This window comes from Oncorhynchus kisutch, linkage group LG19, assembly GCF_002021735.2.
Source record: "Oncorhynchus kisutch isolate 150728-3 linkage group LG19, Okis_V2, whole genome shotgun sequence".
Lineage (NCBI taxonomy): Eukaryota > Metazoa > Chordata > Actinopteri > Salmoniformes > Salmonidae > Oncorhynchus > Oncorhynchus kisutch.
This window is the reverse complement of record NC_034192.2, coordinates 15,233,681-15,253,105: the sequence shown is the minus strand read 5'-3', so window position 1 is coordinate 15,253,105 and position 19,425 is coordinate 15,233,681. Positions and strand designations below refer to the sequence as shown.

Sequence of the window (19,425 nt, the reverse complement as noted above, 5' to 3'; positions counted from 1 at the left end):
AACTGTAGCAAAATGCTGTTCACTCTGCCAACTGAAACCTTCACTGTCATTGTAGGCTTAACTAGACTATCATTTTCCTACATTTTAAAATATATTCTAAAACAGGCTGCTTTTCTTTCTACTGCCTTGTCTTACACCTCTCGCTCTCTCAATATTGATGCAAGGTGATTTGGAGATCAGTGATTATGAACAGCTCTTTCCTCAGGCTGATCCGGTTGAACACAATGAGCATCTCTCATCCTCCCATGAATCCCTCCTTTCCCCCCGGAGGGTTTCCTCCTCCCTCCGAAATGAGCGCTTTCCCTTTAGTGCTGCAAATCAGTCAGGCGTCACTGTGCTTCCCCATATATTGACTACACCCAGGCATATCTGTGAGATAAATTGCATTAGAAAGGGGTCCAGACGGTCCCTTCCCCTGCGTACAGTATGTATGGTACAGTGGACTGTGTGATGTGAATGCTTGTGCTGTGAGGTCATCCGTGACCTTACGTGACATCATTGAATTCTGTGTAGGTCCCCAGTGAAAAACCAGTATTTTATGTTTATCTAACCCAGCCACCTGAGGTCTCCAGCAGACCCTATACAATGATATAATTTAATCACAAAAGTCATTCTGCAGTGCAATGCCTCGTTCTAGACTAAAAAAAAATTATCAGCTTGCATGCATGGATGACACTCCGCAAACCTTATACCATACCCAACCTCATCTATTTGCAGAACAGCTAAATAGAGCTGTCCTGTAGAAAAAAGCAGCTGTGCCCTGCAGGCTAAGATCAGTCCATCCAGCATACGACAGTAAACAGCCATCGACCTTAACCAGCCCTAACATCCACTTCCTGTCTGGACCATTTAAATTGGCAGCCACTGGGCCCTGAGATGGCCACAGCTGCCGGGTGGATAGGAGAACGCTGTGGTTCACATGGAGCTGGCCACGGGGCACTTCTCAATATCAGCATGTGTCTGCAAGTGTGGTAGAGTGTGGTTTTCCTGAGATGATATGAGATATTCATGAAATATGACTCCTCCTTCCTCTCTCTCCTTGGCCCATGATGCTGCTCTGATCTCTCTGATACACTTACAGTGGGAAGTTGGTGAGGAACCATTTTAGAGCAGCCGCCAGACCATAGAAGAGAGGACCGAGAGAGGGATCGAGGGACAGCGAAAGGGAGGGAGAGCGGGGAGAGAGAATCCTTCAATCAAACAAAATGTTGATTTTAATTAGCACTTTTTGAAAAAAATCATTGTCACAAAGTGCTTCACAGTAACCCAGTCTGCACCAAGACAAGGCAAGATGTTGCCGAGGAAAGTTGGAGAGGGCTTGGAAGTCAGTCAGGTTTCCTTTATGATTAAGGTCTATGGCATGGATGACACTTTCCTATGAGGATCCGCTGTCATTTCTCATGATATTGGTAGGTGTCTGTTGAGTTAAACGTGGAATGGCATTGTTGATTATAATCATTGGACACTGTGCAACACACATTATTTTCTGCGTCGGGGCCTGCCGTCATACGCAATTTGACTCAATACTGGAATGTACAAGGTGCTGAAACATTCAACTATTGAATATATGGTAGAGAGACTCCTAAATATGATAATATGATATCCAAAGAGAAGAGCAAAAAGCGTCTGGTAAGGAATATCTGTGGTTTCCCTCTGCAGTGAATCATTTAAACGAATATGCTCATTCAAGAGTCTCCCCTGCCAGAGGTCTACTATTGATTGAGTTACATTTCAGTGGGCTGGGAGTCAAAAGCTCTTTGAAATCGAAAGCTGATCTTGGCAGATTTTCCAACGTTGCAGGCTGGGTATAAAATCAAATAGTTGTTTGCATTTGAAATATTCAGAATCAATGTAGTGTTTTATTGTCATTGAACTTCTGAAAGCTCACTCACAATGAAACGACGCTCCCAACCTCAAGCCGTTAAAATTAAATATTGCATGACCTTGATAAAGGGAGTAAGTCACACTGTGCATCTTGCATGCATACTAATACTGTGATCTCGAAACACTCCAAACCACTGACTTGCTATGAATATCAAACACAATTGACATCGAATCTCAATGTTTACTAGTTACATTCTAATCCCTCTGCTATCAACCCAGCAAGCAATTGATATGTGTATTAAGCCTGAAGTAAATTAGTCTGCTTATGGTGACAATGATATCTTTACTAAGGGAATCCATGGGAGTCAGCATCTGTGAAAGTACTGTGTTTTTCCCTGGAAGGATGAGCAAGACCGGAACTTCTCACTAAATTCTAATTAGCTTATAAACAATGAAAGATTTAGGCTTTAATTCATTCAGTCAGCTTTGTTTGAATTAATTAAAAGTTTCCAATCCAGTCACCAATGGGAATTTTCCAATATGAGGCAACCTCGTTTCATATAGCTTACCAGGAGAGGTGTCTCCCAATACAAATAATAATGTTAAATGTTTAAAAATCATGAATTCGCATCCTATATTATTTGTTACACAGCACTGAGCAAGGGCATTAAGTTTGAGAGTTAGAGATTTGACTCATTCAATCCTGGAATGGTCATGCAAAGTTCCCATAATTGGACTAGTGGTGAATTGTACTCTTATGTGACAGTTTTTCTGTCCCTACACGTTTTTCTGTCCCTAAAAAAGGTGCTATCTAGAACCAAAAAGGGTTCTTCGGCTGTCCCCGTAGGATAATCCTTTTGTCGAACCTCTTTTGGTTCCAGGTAGAACCCTTTAGCGTTCCATGTATAACCCTTTCCACAGAGAGATCTACATGGAACCCAAAAGAGTTCTACCTGGAACCAAGAAAGGTTATCCTACGGGAACAGCTGCAGAACCCTTTTTGAACTTTTTTTCTAAGAGTGTATGGGATAGGGAGCATTGAGACAGTTAACAAGATTCTTATACTTGTGGAGGGTATCATTTTGCAAAGGTAATTGAATGAATACTTGCCGGACTCTGGATCGGCCAAAACACATTGGTGTCCCAAGAATATACATAACAGAAATTAAAACTTCTGTCTGAAATCCAAATAATGATTAAGTCTACAAAAGATATATGATTCCAAATGAATCTAAATATTTTCTGTGGTGTGTGTGTGTGTGTGTGTGTGTGTGTGTGTGTGTGTGTGTGTGTGTGTGTGTGTGTGTGTGTGTGTGTGTGTGTGTGTGTGTGTGTGTGTGTGTTTTCAAGGAAAGAGGGCTTCCCTGGAAATCAGTAGCCATAAAACACCTGTCTGGAGTGTCTCCTGTCTCTCAGCATTGCATTTGTCTGAACTGAAAATGCAATGCTGCCACATCCTTGAAATATTTATATTCCACAACTCAAACAAAATATGAGGAATGCTATTAAATACCACAAGCGAATCGACCAATGAGGTAAGAAGGGGATCTCAGGAATGGATACATTTTGCTGCTCCCAGCATGCAGCATTGTGGGATACGGAGGAGACTGGTGGATGCTGATGCTGAAGCGAGAGCTGCTGAGGATTGAGACACGAGCGCAAGGGGAGCATCATCCAAACACTTTGTGATACCAGATTCCCAGGTAAAACATGACAGAAAAATGAATGAAAATGTTCACTGACATATTGATGCCGCCCGCAATTCAATGTGTTGTCTGTGTGCATGTATTATTTATTTTTGTTATCGCCAAGTCATTCTCGGTCCACCGCTCTCAGCCGATTATTCAACATACAAACGAAACGGTTATTTCGGGGACATTAGCGTATTACAGCCGCTGATTATATTCATTTGCGCAGGCGAATTAGCGCGTTGTGGTCAGGGCTGTTTGCATGCTATATGGGGTGGTCGGTGACGATGTGCGGCAATGATCTGTTCATGAATATCTTCTGATTTATTGATTGGTTTGGTGTGAAAAGGGAATTCCCGCATGCAGCTAGGAATGCATTAGTCCGTTTTGTTTTATATTTAGTGAATCCTAACCCTCTGCATCAACATACTTGGAATTTGGCATTTTTATCTACATCAATTACGTATACCCAAATGATGCTATTTTATTGTAGAGCGAGTGAACGCACTTGTTGAAAATGCCACTGTTCCTGTCCCCCCCCCCCCTTCAAATTGATACGAGTTTGTTTATCATCATGCCATCATACAGTATGTCTATTAGGCTACTGAAGGCTGTATGGCCATGCATATATCTTTTATCGATATAATTTATCGATATAATCCTATCCATGTTCATTCTTGCAGTAAACATAGAAATGTGGATGCATAGTCCTTGTTGCAAAGCCAAACCTGTTGGGTACCCGCCCCTGGCACCATAGTGGCAGACTGATGGGCCATCTGCAGTGAGAGGCAATCTGAGTTTCCCACCTGTCATGTCTTTGTGGCTGAGAGGTGATGAAAATTACATGCCTCTGATTGACCCTCTTGTCCTGCTGAGCCACTGCCTTATTCACTGCTGCTAGGCCAAGGCTGCATGCATGGAAAGGCCCGATCCAGCCCATTCCAAAACATGCTGTGCAAACACGTCATGGACAAGACAGAAGACCACAGAGCAAGGAACATTAAGCTGTTGATGACATCATCCATTTCTGTGCCTCAGCTGTATTTTATACACACGCAGAAATCCCAGTCCATGAAAAACAAATGGAAAAGCTTTTAGTCAAGGAGATAACTGTTGATGTGGATTTAGGTTTAAAAATATAATGATCCTCTTCTGCCTCCTAACTCTGCAGGACTGGTTGCTTATGATAAAGTGGTGAGGGATTAGCTAAGCGGTTTGTGCCCTTGGTTGTGTAGCCCTGGCACTGTAGTGGAATGCTGATAGGCCATCTAAGGTTGCCACCCTCTGTGGCTGGGAGGTGATTTGAATAATGCCTCAGGCCTGCCCTGGGTGAATCAGGCTAGCGTTGATTGCATTTGGTTTGGAAGCAGGCAGCCAGGGGCCTGTTTTGGCTGACGGCTAAGTGATATAGGTTGGAGTAATCACTTGGAGTAATGAGTAATGTTGTTCCACCTCAAAAAGCACAAGAGGATTTCAACACGCACCATCTCAGATGAACAACAGATTTTCACCCTGTCAGCTCTGGGATTCAATCCACCAATCTTTTGGTTACTGGCCCAACGCTCTAACCACTAGGCTACCTGAAACCAATAAGATAAGCATTCCTGAAACAATATATTGTTGAAAGATTATTTGAACTCTGACAAATTAAGCTAATTGATAGTACCACAATTGGCTATTTACATTTAAAAGATTCATGTAATATTCATTAAATGTTGTACCCAACATCCGATTTGGACCAAACCTCTTTTTAGTAATGATTTATTTGAGAAATACAAATAAATGGCTAAAAGCCACCCACAGACCTCTCAAATCTCACACCAAGCCCACCCCAAAGGCCAGTTCTCTGTGTTTAACAAGTAGTATGGCGGTGTGGCTTGGAGTATTGTTTATTCACACTACTATTCTCAGTGAATTTGGTGATGAGGTTTTCCCCTTTTCAGAGAAATTAGGCCACTGTGTTCTTGGTGACCTTCAATGCTGCAGAAATGTTTTGGTACCCTTTCCCAGATCTGTGCTTCGACACAATCCTGTCTCAGAGATCTATGGAAAATTCCTTCGACCTCACGGCATGTATTTTGCTCTGACATGCACTGTCAACTGTGGGACCTTATATTGACACATGTGTGCCTTTCCAGATCATGTCCAATCATTTGAATTTACCACAGGTGGACTCCAATCAAATTGCAGAAACATCTCAAGGATGATCAATGGAAACAGGATGCACCTGAGCTCAATTCTGAGTCTCATTGCAAAGGGTCTGAATACTTATGTAAATATATATATATATATTTTTAAATACATTTGCAATTAAAACATTTTTTGGGTTCGCTTTGTCATTATGGGGTATTGTGTGTAGATTTATGAGGAAATGTTTTATTTAATCCATTTTAGAATAAGGCTGTAACGTAACAAAATGTGGAAAAAGTCAAAGGGTCTGAATGCTTTCCCGAATGCACTGTATCCTCATCTGTTTCCTTATTTTCATGGTTACTAATGATGAGGAGGTAAGATTATTTGTTGAGAAGACGTTCATGTGGTATGTGACAGCAGTCTATGTAGATATAGAGATTTGATTCTAACATTTGTGGCACTAGTGAGAATAAAACACAGCCGACTCTTCGTTGGTAACCGTATAGCATGCCAGGTGGTTGATGTATCGCGATGACTCACACATACTGTATGTCATCACACTCATGTGATACTGTGCCAAGTTTCTTTTAGACTAGTAGTAAAAAAGGAAATGGTTGCTAAGCGACTGCCGTGTCAGTTATATCACTAAGTACTAGGGGACCAGAATCGTGTGCTACGTGTGGGTCGGGTATGAGATGCGCACGTGTATTTAAAAAAATAAAGTAGGATGAGCTATTAATATAAAGCTGAATTGTAGATGGAGGACCCAAACCCCATTGTGTCGTTATGTTCTTACTTTTTTGATTGCTTTTAGATGTGCTACTGTTCATTTGTTATTAATGGTATTCTTCACATATGTTGTTACAGGCAATGCAATTCCAATACAACTGTTATTCTCAGTGCTTGGGCTCTTTCAAGTCCCAGTCAGCTGTAATTCCAACTCACCATCGTGATTTCCCTTCATTTAAGTAAAGACCCTATGTAAACGCTCCATATCCAGGCTGTATCACATCCGGGCCGTGATTGGGAGTCCCATAGGGCCGCCATTGTAAATAAGAATTTGTTCTTAACTGACTTGCCTAGTTAAATAAAGGTTCAAAAGAAATAAAAGAATATTTCATGACAAAAATTCCATGACCTCAGACACATCGACCGCCATGAATAATACATACTCTGTAATGCTGCTAACATCCTAAATGCACGGCGGAAGGGAGACACTCAAGCTCCCTCTGCTCACTGCATGTTCTTTAATATGTAAAATATTCTCTACCACACACTTGAAAGCAAGACGATGGACTTTTCTAGGCTCAGTTAGCAGTTACATATCCACATCCCTTCACATACAAACTCTGCCAGAACACCTCGGGTCTATTTCTGTGAGTCATCATGATAATCACCTATATATTGTGCTGAGGGTATGAGGGCACCATTCCTCTTCAGCAGTGCTACACATCATTCTTCTATGATATTCTCTCAAAAAAGGTCACAGAGTTTCTCATCCACCCCTGGCACCCCCTTTACCCATGGTCCGAGGTCCTCTTGGTCTGCCCTTCGCCTGACCCTGGTGCCAGCAACCCTATTATCGTCACCATGCATCAACACAGTCCCACCATGGTCTTTAACATCGCCTTAGTCTAGCATTACCCTGCTGTATCCATTAATTACAGAGGAGAGACTACCGTTACTGCCTTCCAATATTAATAGTATTATCATTTAAAAATGAGGTAACTAGGATATTCTTTATTGGATATCCAGTTTGTTGGTTTTTAATTTTTGTACCAATTTTGAAATTACCAGTAATATATCACCTTGCTGCCTGCCTTGGTGCAGTACCAGTCAAGGCTCTATTTGTCGTTTAAGAGGCTAAGAGAGAGGGGATCAGTTGGGGCCCTGGGGGGCTGATTGTTAGATTTTTGGTAGGGCAAGACTTGGGACCTCTAAATGTGTGCCGTCTCTCCTTTCCCCTCTCCACTCTTACTGATAACCCCTTATTGCTAATGTCGACTCATCAGGTTGGGAGTGACGGGGGGGCAGATTTTTTAAGCCTCACTTCCTGCAGGGGCTTGTTGAAACTGTCTCGGTTGTCTTTATTCAAGAGAGAAAGGGTTTGCCCCTAAGGCTTTAATAGCACCCGATACTAAATGTGCAGAGGGATGAGAGGGAAGCTGGTTTAAGGCTGGTTTAAGGATGGTGAGAAAGTGGGGGAATGCACAAGTAGTGGCATAAAGATAGGGATTTCCCCCTGCCTTTAGTGGCGATTGATGGATCTCTAAGGATGGGCTCTAACTGTTTCAGCACCACAAAGAGTGGACAGCTCCCTGAGTAAAGAAATCTCTGTGTTGTTAACACTTTACAAGAAATTGCATAATGTTAATTTTCAATGCCCATATTTGCTTCAGTATTAATTGTATTCGGTATTTTCCTTTAAGTCCCTGCAAAGTCAATGGCATTAATGCCGAGCTAAACATCTTCTTTGACACAGTTTGAAAAATGAACAAACATATGTCCTTTGAGGGCCATGTTCTCTATAGTATTCTGCTACTGCAGCTATAGTAACATATTCTACATGTCGTGTGCAGGCAAGTTTCCATTGAACATTTCATGTTAAATTCTTTGTAATGTATTGCCATGCAGTCTGGAAGGCTGTCTGTGGTGTGAGCTAGTGCCTTTTTATAATGTTTGATGTTTTGATTTCCCACAGTGCCTTATCATATCCTTTTTCCGCAATCCTCTCTTCTTATTTACCCACACAATCCAATTCTGTATCAATCAGCGTCTGATAGTCAGCAAACCCATCCCACAAAATGCCTTCTCTCCCACCCAGCCCCCTTCTTTCACTATAGATGAAAATATTCATGAGGCTTATTCAAAGTGTCATAACTCAAGCTTTCACTCTAATCAGCACGCCTCTACATTGTCCTCTTAGTCAGTGCAGCTGATCTGAGTGACGTTCTTCTATATCAAGCCCAGTATCACACTACCTCCGCTCTGGATGCAAAGCAGATTGTTAGCACTTTGATGGGTAGACTCAAAATGCATTAAGGCAGCTACAGTCTCCTTAAACCAGGTTTGAATTGCGAATCCCTCTCCCTACATCCTTCCTGACATGAGGCTGCTCCATATACTAGTACTGTACCAACTGTTTAATATGCAGATAGAGTCGATGGTTAGATTTAAAAACCATGAGGTGATTGAGTGACTCCTAGTAGGCTTGTATCAAGGCCCTCAAGTCGATCCCACCTAGAATACCCCCTTTAACATGAGCCTATTAGTTCAAAATGTAAAGCCATTGTTTAGATTCAGTTTCAAAATGCGTTAGGAGTGTTTGACTAGGTTTGTGAATGTGAATCCCCCCGGCCTCCCCCAGCCTGCCGCCTCCTGTGCCTAAGGCAATTGCTCATCTATATGCATGTTTCTGAGGCTGCCACTGTGGTTCCAACAGGGTTGCGCAATCCTACTTTCCTTCTTCATGAATGATTGGTGGCTGGCTGGCTGCGTTTTATAGCCCAGTGTGTTCCTATGAGAGCTAAGCTGACATCAATGCTGCACCAATGATGCTGCCTACTGCTCCATACTCCTTCTGTTCCAAATGCATTTTTATATGAGAAGCGTTGGTTTTCACATTTACAGTAGCATATAACATTTGAGTATTGTATTGTGCCCGAGGGAACAGAAATTATTGTTATTATTATTATTATTGTTACAAATGTATCATTATTATTATTATCTCTCTCTCCCTTCCTTTGTCCCTCTCGGATCTCACTGTCTACCCCTCGTCCAGCTGGCCTGACCGACCGACCCACCAGTCAGCATGAACTACCTACGCAGGCGTCTGTCCGACAGCAGCTTTGTGGCCAACCTCCCCAACGGCTACATGATGGACCTGCAGAGTGGGCCTCGCCCTACCCCGCCCTCCTCCACCTCCAATCCCGCCTCCCCAGCCACGGAGAGGCGAACGCCCCCCAGCCTGCCACCACAGGCCCCGGCTTCAAGCTCGGCCCCGGCCCCGGCCCCCGGGGGTTTCCTCAGCTCCTTCTCCAGCGTGGTGAAGACCGCCCAGTTGGCACAGAACGCCGCAGCAGCAGCCAAGGCTTCAGCGGCGGTGGCAGAAGCTGCACCAGCAGCGCCCGCCAAACCTGTCATACGGAAGCCCAAGATTCTACTGGTCATCGACGATCTGCACACAGACTGGTATGTTTCTCTCCCATGAAAGTGACCACTACATCAGTATATTACACAAGCCTAGGCTATGTCGCCAGTATTACTTCATATCACAGTAAAGTAAAAACAACCTATTTGAATTCAGATGAAATGCACTGTGCTCAAGCAGAATTTCACATACCCTCTGTCCACTTGGACAGCACATGGAATTTACCAGAAAATAGCTCAAGTCTATTCTTGTATGCAGCATTAGTCATACTAATAAAGTGAAACCAATTCAGAAAGGGAACTGCTGAGATGGCACCAATTAGATGCAAGTAACAATCATGCATTGCATTGGAGGTCTATTTAAACCCCTGGAGTTGATGTCTGCGCCTCCGTGGTAATCGAAGTAGTAAAATAAAACATCCCCATAAAGTTAAAGCGATATCTGTTTTGTTGCGTCTAAATCCATCGTCGATGTCACACTTGCGCGTCTGCGGTGAAATGTCACAGTGCTAGAGCAGTGTTTGTCAGACCATCCCGAAAATCGTTTCTTTATTTTTAATAAAATTGTCTGTAGCGTCCGAACGGTTTGGACTATAAAACCATTGTTATTTTGCTCTACGACTCCCACAAGTGTCTTGGCACTTGTCTGAAGTCGGTACAGCCCATCTGCCTTCTATCTGTAGCTTCCAAACAGTTTTGGCTACACACTAATATGAAACAGGTGGAAAGGTGGGACTCTCACAAACATGTACACTACCGTTCAAACGTTTGAGTCACTTAGAAATATCCTTGTTTTTGAAAGAAAAGCACATTCTTTGTCCATTAAAATAACATTGAATTGATCAGAAATACAGTGTAGTCGCCTCTTCACTGTTGACGTTGAGACTGGTGTTTTGCGGGTACTATTTAATAAAGCTACCAGTTGAGGACTTGTGAGGCGTCTATTTCTCAAACTAGACACTCTAATGTACTTGTCCTCTTGCTCAGTTGTGCACCGGGGCCTCCCACTCCTCTTTCTATTCTGGTTAGGGCCAGTTTGCGCTGTTCTGTGAAGGGAGTGATACACAGCTTGTACGAGATCTTAAGTTCTTGTCAATTTTCGCATGGAATAGCCATCATTTCTCAGAACAAGAATAGACGGACGAGTTTTAGAAGAAAGGTCTTTGTTTCTGGCCTTTTTGAGCCTGTAAGAAGGTCAGTTTTTTTCAGCTGTGCTAACATAATTGCAAAAGAGTTTTCAAATGATCAATTAGCCTTTTAAAATGATCAACTTGGATTAGCTAACGTGCTATTGGAACACAGGAGTGATGGTTGCTGATAATGGGCCTATGTAGATATTCCATTAAAAATCAGCCGTTTCCAGCTACAATAGTCATTTACAACAGTAACAGTGTCTATACTGTATTTCTGGTCAATTGTAGGTCTACTCGGACAGTAAGGTCTACTCAGACAGTAAAAAAAAAGAAGAGGTTAAATACAAGTATGTTTCCTGATCTTTCTTATATCTCGCAGATATAGGACAGACACTTCAGAACAAACTTCCTTTTGATTTTTTTTTTTGGGGGGGGGCAATCTGTTGTTCCAAGAAATGAATCTGTTATTTAATGCGTTTGTATTGGCTAATAGCAGTAAGCCCAAAAATATTTTTCATCAAATTATTTTGGGGTATTTTTGGGGGATACTTCAAGGAGTCTTAAAATTTTAAACCAAATAGCGAAGTGATCCTGGGTATGACCTTCTTAAAACAATTCCGTATAGCTTAGTAGAACCATCCTCCACGGGCTTAGACTCTTATGGGTTAAGTTTGACTAGAATATCTCTCCCTCCGAACTTGGCTGCTGCCCTTAGCTCTCCATTAAGATTCTACAGGGAGGCCTGACTGGTCTTGGAATTATTACTAAGTCATGTCCCAGCAGACTATGCTGTTAAAAGTCTGTGTGCAGGACACTTTTTCTTCTTCTTCCCTTTTAAAGGCCATCTGGGACCCCAAAATGTCTCATTCCCTTTCATCTTATTGTGTAGCTGTAATTAAGCCATGCAGCAGAAGCCCTTCAGTATCTACTGTAGATCCTCTAGGCTGAGTCAATCACTCTCAGCTGTCTAAGGAGCTCCCTGCAGCTTTATACAGTACACTCTGCCTATGGCAACTCGGCAGTGCTTTTAGATATTTTGCTCACTGTATAACTATTTGTAGGAGATGGCCAGATGACCTTGACACATGTTACTGAGTATGTATTATAGAGCTTTTTTGACATGTAGTTTGAGTTAACATTTTTTTTTAAATAAAAAATTCACCTTTATTGAACCAGGTAGGCTAGTTGAGAACATGTTCTCATTTACAACTGTGACCTGGCCAAGATAAAGCAAAGAAGTGTGACACACACAACAACACAGAGTTACACATGGAATAAACAAACGTACAGTCAATAACACAATAGAAAAAAAGAAAGTCTATATACGGTTTGTGCAAATGGCATGAGGAGGTAAGGCAATAAATAGGCCATAGTAGCAGAGTAATTACAATTTAGCAAATGAACACTGGAGTGATAGATGAGCAGATGATGTGCATGTAGAAATACTGGTGTGCAAAAGAGCAGAAAAGTAAATAAAAACAGTATGGGGTAGGTAGATTGGGTGGGCTATTTACAGATGAGCTTTGTACAGCTGCAACGATCGGTTAGCTGCTCTGTTAGCTGATGTTTAAAGTTAGTGAGGGAAATATAAGTCTCCAGCTTCAGCGATTTTTGCAAATCGTTCCAGTTATTTGTCAGCAGAGAACTGGAAGGAAAGGCGGCCAAAGGAGGTGTTGGCTTTAGGGATGACCAGCGAAATATACCTGCTGGAGCACGTGCTACGGGTGTGTGTTGTTATCATGACCAGTGAGCTGAGATAAGGCGGAGCTTTACATAGCATAGACTTATAGATGACCTGGAGCCAGTGGGTCTGGCTATGTAGCGAGGGCCAGCCGACTAGTGCATACAGGTCGCAGTGGTGGGTGGTATAAGGGGCTTTTGGTGGCCAAACAGATAGCACTGTGATAGACTGCATCCAGTTTGCTGAGTAGAGTATTGGAAGCTATTTTGTAAATGACATCGCCAAAGTCGAGGATCGATAGGATAGTCAGTTTTACGAGGGCAGCATGAGTGAAGGATGCTTTGTTGCGAAATAGGAAGCAGATTCTAGATTTAATTTTGGATTGGAGATGTTTAATGTTTAATGAGTCTGGAAGGAGAGCTTACAGTCTAACCAGACACCTAGGTATTTGTAGTTGTCCACATATTCTAGGTCGGAACCGTCCAGAGTAGTGATGCTGGACGGGCGGGCAGGTGCGGGCAGCAATCGGTTGAAGAGCATGCACTTAGTTTTACTTGCATTTAAGAGCAGTTGGAGGCCACGGAAGGAGTTTTTATGGCATTGAGGCTTGTTTGGAGGTTAGTTAACCTGTTGCGACGAGCAATCCCATATCCGGGAGCGTGATTATAGCCTCAAGCTCATTACCATAACGCAACGTTAACTATTCATGAAAATCGCAAATGAAATGAAATAAATATATTGGCTCACAAGCTTAGCCTTTTCTTAACAACACTGTCATCTCAGATGTTCAAAAAATGCTTTTCAACCATAGCTACACAAACATTTGTGTAAGAGTATTGATAGCTAGCATAGCATTAAGCCTAGCATTCAGCAGGCAACATTTTCACAAAAACAAGAAAAGCATTCAAATAAAATAATTTACCTTTGAAGAACTTCGGATGTTTTTAATGAGGAGACTCTCAGTTAGATAGCAAATGTTCAGTTTTTCCAAAAATATTATTTGTGTAGGAGAAATCGCTTCGTTTCCAAATTAACTCCATAATATCGACAGCAACATGGCAAACGTTGTTTAGAATCAATCCTCAAGGTGTTTTTCACATATCTATTCGATGATAAGTCACTCGTGGCAGTTTGGTTTCTCCTCTGTTCAAAATGGAAACATGCACGCACCTGGAGATTACGCAATAGTTTCGACGGAGGACACCGAGCAGACACCTGGTAAATGTAGTCTCTTATGGTCAATTTTCCAATGATATGCCTACAAATACGTCACAATGCTGCAAACACCTTGGGGAAACGACAGAAAGTGTAGGCTCTCTCCTTGCGCATTCCCAGCCATATAAGGAGACATTGGAACACAGCGCCTCAAAAATCTGGCTCACTTCCTGTATGAAATTTCATCTTGGTTTCGCCTGTAGCATTAGTTCTGTGGCACTCACAGACAATATCTTTGCAGTTTTGGAAACGTCAGAGTGTTTTCTTTCCAAAGCTGTCAATTATATGCATAGTTGAGCATCTTTTCCTGACAAAATATCTTGTTTAAAACGGGAACGTTTTTCATCCAAAAATGAAATACTGCCCCCAGAGGTTCAAGAGGTTAACACAGTGTCCAAAGAAGAGCCAGATGTATACAGAATGGTATCGTCTGCGTAGAGGTGGATCAGGGAATCACCCGCAGCAAGAGCGACATCATTGATATATACAGAGAAGAGAGTCTGCCCGAGAATTTAACCCTGTGATACCCCCATAGAGACTACCAGAGTTCAGGACAACAGGCCCTCAGATTTGACACACTGAACTCCGTCTGAGAAGTAGTTGGTGAACCAGGCGAAGCATTAATTTGAGAAACAAAGGCTGTTGAGTCTGGCGATAAGAATATGGTGATTGACAGATTCAAAAGCCTTGGCCAGGTCGATGAAGACGGCTGCACAGTATTGTCTTTTATCGATGGCGGTTATGATATCGTTTAGTACCTTGAGCGTGGCTGATGTGCACCCGTGACCAGCTCGGAATCCGGATTGCACAGCGGTGAAGATACGGTGGGATTCGAAATGGTTGGTGATTTGTTTATTAACATGGCTTTCATAGACTTTAGAAAGGCAGGGCAGGATGGATATAGCTCTATAACAGTTTGGGTCTAGAGTGTCACCCCCTTTGAAGAGGGGGATGACCGCGGCAGCTTTCCAATCTTTGGGGATCTTGGACGATACGAAAGAGAGGTCGAACAGACTGGTAATAGGGGTTGCTAAAATAGCGGCGGATATTTTTAGAAAGAGAGGGTCCAGATTGTCTAGCCCAGCTGATTTGTACAGGTCCAGGTTTTGCAGCTCTTTCAGAACATCTGCTATCTGGATTTGGGTGAAGGAGAAGCTGGGGAGGCTTAGGCGGGTAGCTGCAGGGGGTTTGGAGCTGTTGGCCGGGGCTGGGGTAGCCAGGAGGCAAGCATAGCCAGCCGTAGAGAAATGCTTCTTTAAATTCTCGATTATCGTGGATTTATCGGTGGTGACAGTGTTACCTAGCCTCAGTGCAGTGGGCAGCTGGGAGGAGGTGCTATTATTCTCCATGGAATTTACAGTGTCCCACAACATTTTGGAGTTAGAGCTACAGGATGCAAATTTCTTTTTGAAAAAGCAAGTCTTCGCTTTCCTGACTTCCCTGAAAAGTTGCATATTGCGGGGACTATTCGATGCTAGGGCAGTCCGCCACAGGATGTTTTTGTGCTGGTTTAGGGCAGTCAGGTCTGAAGTGAACCAAGGGCTGTATCTGTTCTTAAGTCTACATTTTTGGAAAGGGGCATGCTTATTTAAGATGGTGAGGAAATTACTTTTAAAGAACGACCATGAGGTCGACAGGATGAGGTCAATATCCTTCCACGCTAGCATACGGGCCAGGTCCATTAGAAAGGCCTGCTCACAGAAGTGTTTTAGGGAGCGTTTGACAGTGATGAGAGGTGGTCGTTTGACCGCGGACCCATAGCAGATGCAGGCAATGAGGCAGTCATCGCTGAGATCCTGAGTGAAAACAGCAGAGGTGTATTTGGAGGGCAAGCTGGTCAGGATAATATCTATGAGGGTGCCCATGTTTACGGATTTAGGGTTGTACCTGGTGGGTTCCTTGATGATTTGTGTGAGATTTTGGGCCTCTAGCTTAGATTGTAGGACTGCAGGGTTGTTAAGCATATCCCAGTTTAGGTCACCTAACAGAACGAACTCTGAAGATAAATGGGGGGGGGGGGGGGCAATCAATTCACATATGGTGTCCAGGGCACCGCTGGGAGCTGAGGGGGGGTCTATAACAGGCGGCAACAGTGAGAGACTTATTTCTGGAGAGATTCATTTTTAAAATTAGAAGCTTGAACTGCTTGGGCATAGCCTGTCATACTTTCCAGATCTATCTCTGGAGTAGATTGCAACTCCTCCCCCTTTGGCAGTTCTATCTTTTTTTTATTTTTATAATATGTTTATTATTTTACAATAAAAAATAAAATAAAAAAGACAGCAAAACTAACAATGACATTCATTGTACTGTTGAATGGGATGGCCAATTTAGAGGACAAAACAAAACTTAACTCACACAAAATAAAACTAAATCCTATTAGGTGGTACATGTATATGAAGACAGCATATAGTCATTACAAGCAGTGCAGTTAAGCCAAAAATAAATGTTGAGTGGAGTACAGCACAGAGTAGCAGCAGATCGTCAACCCAGTTATGAAGCGGGACTAGCCCATTTATCCAGTATCGGCTGCCATATTTTGTAAAACATTGGACTTCTATTGGAGGTATTGTATCGAATCTTTTCCATATGTATTACATTCCCTAAATCCCGTAACCACATATTCAAAGGTAGGTACAGTCTCCAGTTTTCAAAATTGCAATATGAGCCTTTTGGCTAATAGAGTACAAAGAGAGACAGCTTTCCCTTCGTGGTTATTCCCATCAACTGTACCAAACAGAGCGGTCAATGGGTCTGGGGCTAGAACTCTATCAAAGGCTCTAGATAAATAATAAAAAATGAGAGCCCAGTAAACATGTAACTTAGGACATGTCCAGAATAAGTGGGTCAACGTCCCCTCATCCTGCTTGCACCTCTCACACAGTGGTGAGGTGTCCGGGAATATTTTATGCAGTTTTACTTTTGAGTAATGTAACCTGTGTATCACCTTAAACTGTACAAGGTTGTGTCTGGCATTCACTGAACTGTGGTTTATATTCCTGAGAGCTTCTACCCAGTCCTCATCTGAGATTTCTGACCCAAGTTCTTGTTCCCAAGCCCTTTTAATGGTGTCTGTGGATACCTCTATGTGGGCCTGTAGCACATCATACAGTCTAGAGACCGACCCTTTTGAATGGGGTTTGACAAGGGTCAAGCTATCTAATGTAGGGCTATTTGGCTTCATGCCATACTGTGGGATATGTGTCCTTATGAAATTCCTGATTTGGAGGTATCTGAAAAAATGTGTTGTTGGCATGTTGAACTTTCCCTGTAATTGTTGAAATGAAGCTAACTGACCATCTATGTATAGATTACCAATTGTTGTGAGCCCCTTCTCCCTCCACTGTGAAAACACCACATCATCCAATGCGGGGTAGAAAGCATGATTCAGGCAAATCGGGCTGTCAATGTATACAGTGGGTATGTTAAGAAAATACCTAATCTGTTTCCAGATCCTAAGCGTATGACAAATGACTGGGTTAGAGTCACAAGTGGATTTTTTCACATATGATGGGCTATTAACAAGTGCAGGGAGTGAGGAACGTTGACAGGAGGCCTGCTCAATCAAAAGCCATGCAGGCATATCCTTCTGTCTCATCGCAGGTAAGCTTTCCCTCCAGAAAGACACAATGTTCAGATTAGCAGCCCAATAATACAGTTTAAAGTGAGGAAGGCCAAAGCCCCCCTCTATTTTGTACTTGCATAAATGCTTCTTTGAAATTCTGGCTGCCTTGTTATCCCATAAAAATGGAGTTACTATTGAATCCAGTTTCTTAAAATAGCTTTGTGGTATGAAATTGGGTAGACATTGGAAGAGGTAAAGAAACCTGGGTAGGACAACCATTTTAATAGCGTTTATACGACCAACCAAGGAGATAGGCAGAGTTTTCCAAAAATCTATATTTTGTTTAAGCTGATATATTTTCATGTCCCAATTCGCTTTCAATAGCTGATCAAGGTCTCTTGTCACTACAATGCCAAGGCTTGTGAACTTGTCCATCACTGTTCTAAACGGGGTAGATTGCAGAAATTGCATATCCACAGGCCGTGATATTGGCATCAACTCACTTTTTTGCCAGTTTATCTTGTAACCAGAGAAGGAGCCAAATGTGTTTATCAAGTTAAGTAAGGGTGCAATAGAAGTTTTAGGTTTGGACAAAAACAAAAGAACATCGTCTGCATATAGGGACATTTTGTGCTGTGTGTCCTTTATTTTAACAGAAGCTATATCGGCACATGCCCGAATGCGAGTAGCAAGGGGTTCCATGGCTATAGCGAAGAGAGCAGGCGAAATAGGGCACCCCTGTCGGCACCCCTTGAACAAGCGGAATGACTGCGACATTTCTTGATTGGTTACCACGGACGCCATTGGGTGTGCATAAATAATTCTTATCCAATTAATAAATTCCTTTCCGAACCCGAAGTGCTCCAGAACCGACATCATATATTTCCACTCAATCCGGTCAAACTCCTTCTCTGCTTCTCTGCAGGAGAAGAGCTATTACCACTGCCTCAACCTTATGATCGTGATACATTACGTTGAAAAGACGTCTCAAATTGTAGTGTATATGTCGGCCCGGGATAAAACCTGTCTGGTCAGGGTGTATGATGTCAGAAATATATGTTTTCAATCGGTTTGCCAATATCTTTGTCAACACCTTGTTTTCTATGGGGAGTAACGGCACGGGCGATAAGACGACATCTCCATGGAATCTCTATCTTTTTTTCAAGATCAGTGCTATTGTAGCCTCATACAGTGTTTGCGGGAGTTTGGCATTTTCTTTGGATTGTTTAAACATTCGCAACATAAGTGGAGCTAGACAGTACTTCTTATAGAATTCTATTACATATCCATCGGGCCCAGGGGCCTTGCTGTTTGGAAATTGTGCTATCGCTGTGTTAATTTCCTCCAAAGTTATCCCTGCATCGAGTGCAGAAGCTGCCCCCTGTAATATTTGTGTTGTGGAGAAATGACCAGGCAGGAGACGGGAGTACAGTTAATTTTCGTTTAGTCAAAACCCCTCGAGCTCTACAGTTCCCGGCATTCCAGTGCGCATGTGCATTTCCTATTAGGTATAGTAACGTAACACTGCCGTAATGCATTACTGCTTAGTAACAGCACAGTAACTAATATAAACAGATGTAGATCCCAGATACTACACTCCTCTCCCATAGTGTTTAACTCCCAGAGAACAAGGTAAATATGTTAGGTAACTACTAATGCAATATCTGAACAATGCATTCTTAAAAAATTTTCAACTACTGGGTTGAAGCAGACTTTTCAGAGCCCAGCACAAATCCAGGGGATTATTCTGCCCCGAAGATGGAGTTTGTGTCCTAACTAACCCAGGTAATGTCCTTTTTCTTTCCTTTTATCTAGGACATATTAAAGTGTTTGTTTTACTGTCCGTTACCTCCTTAACCAGCTCAACTCACAGGTCAAGCTTTTGAGGTGCCCTTCGCTGTCGAATAGGATATCTCCGCTCCTCCTGGGCTTCCTGTGGTGGGCCAGGTTCGGGTGGAAGGTCAGGCTCTGTCTCTCCCGTACGTCCACAGTCAGTAGAATAGTCCTGGGGGTCGTTATTGTTCTTGTTCTCTCGGC

At 42.6% G+C, this 19,425-nt stretch overlaps 1 protein-coding gene across 1 annotated transcript in view; it reads left to right on the top strand.

The window, feature by feature from the left end:
- Nucleotides 1-3,205: 3,205 nt before the first annotated feature.
- LOC109864636 (synapsin-3-like) overlaps nt 3,206-19,425 on the top strand; it is a 136,499-nt gene continuing 120,279 nt past the window's right edge. The window contains exons 1-2 of the mRNA XM_031797327.1: nt 3,206-3,527; nt 9,427-9,836. Coding sequence (XP_031653187.1) covers nt 9,457-9,836 — 380 coding nt within the window. The 5' untranslated portion in view covers nt 3,206-3,527; nt 9,427-9,456. The remainder of the gene's footprint in view (nt 3,528-9,426; nt 9,837-19,425) is intronic.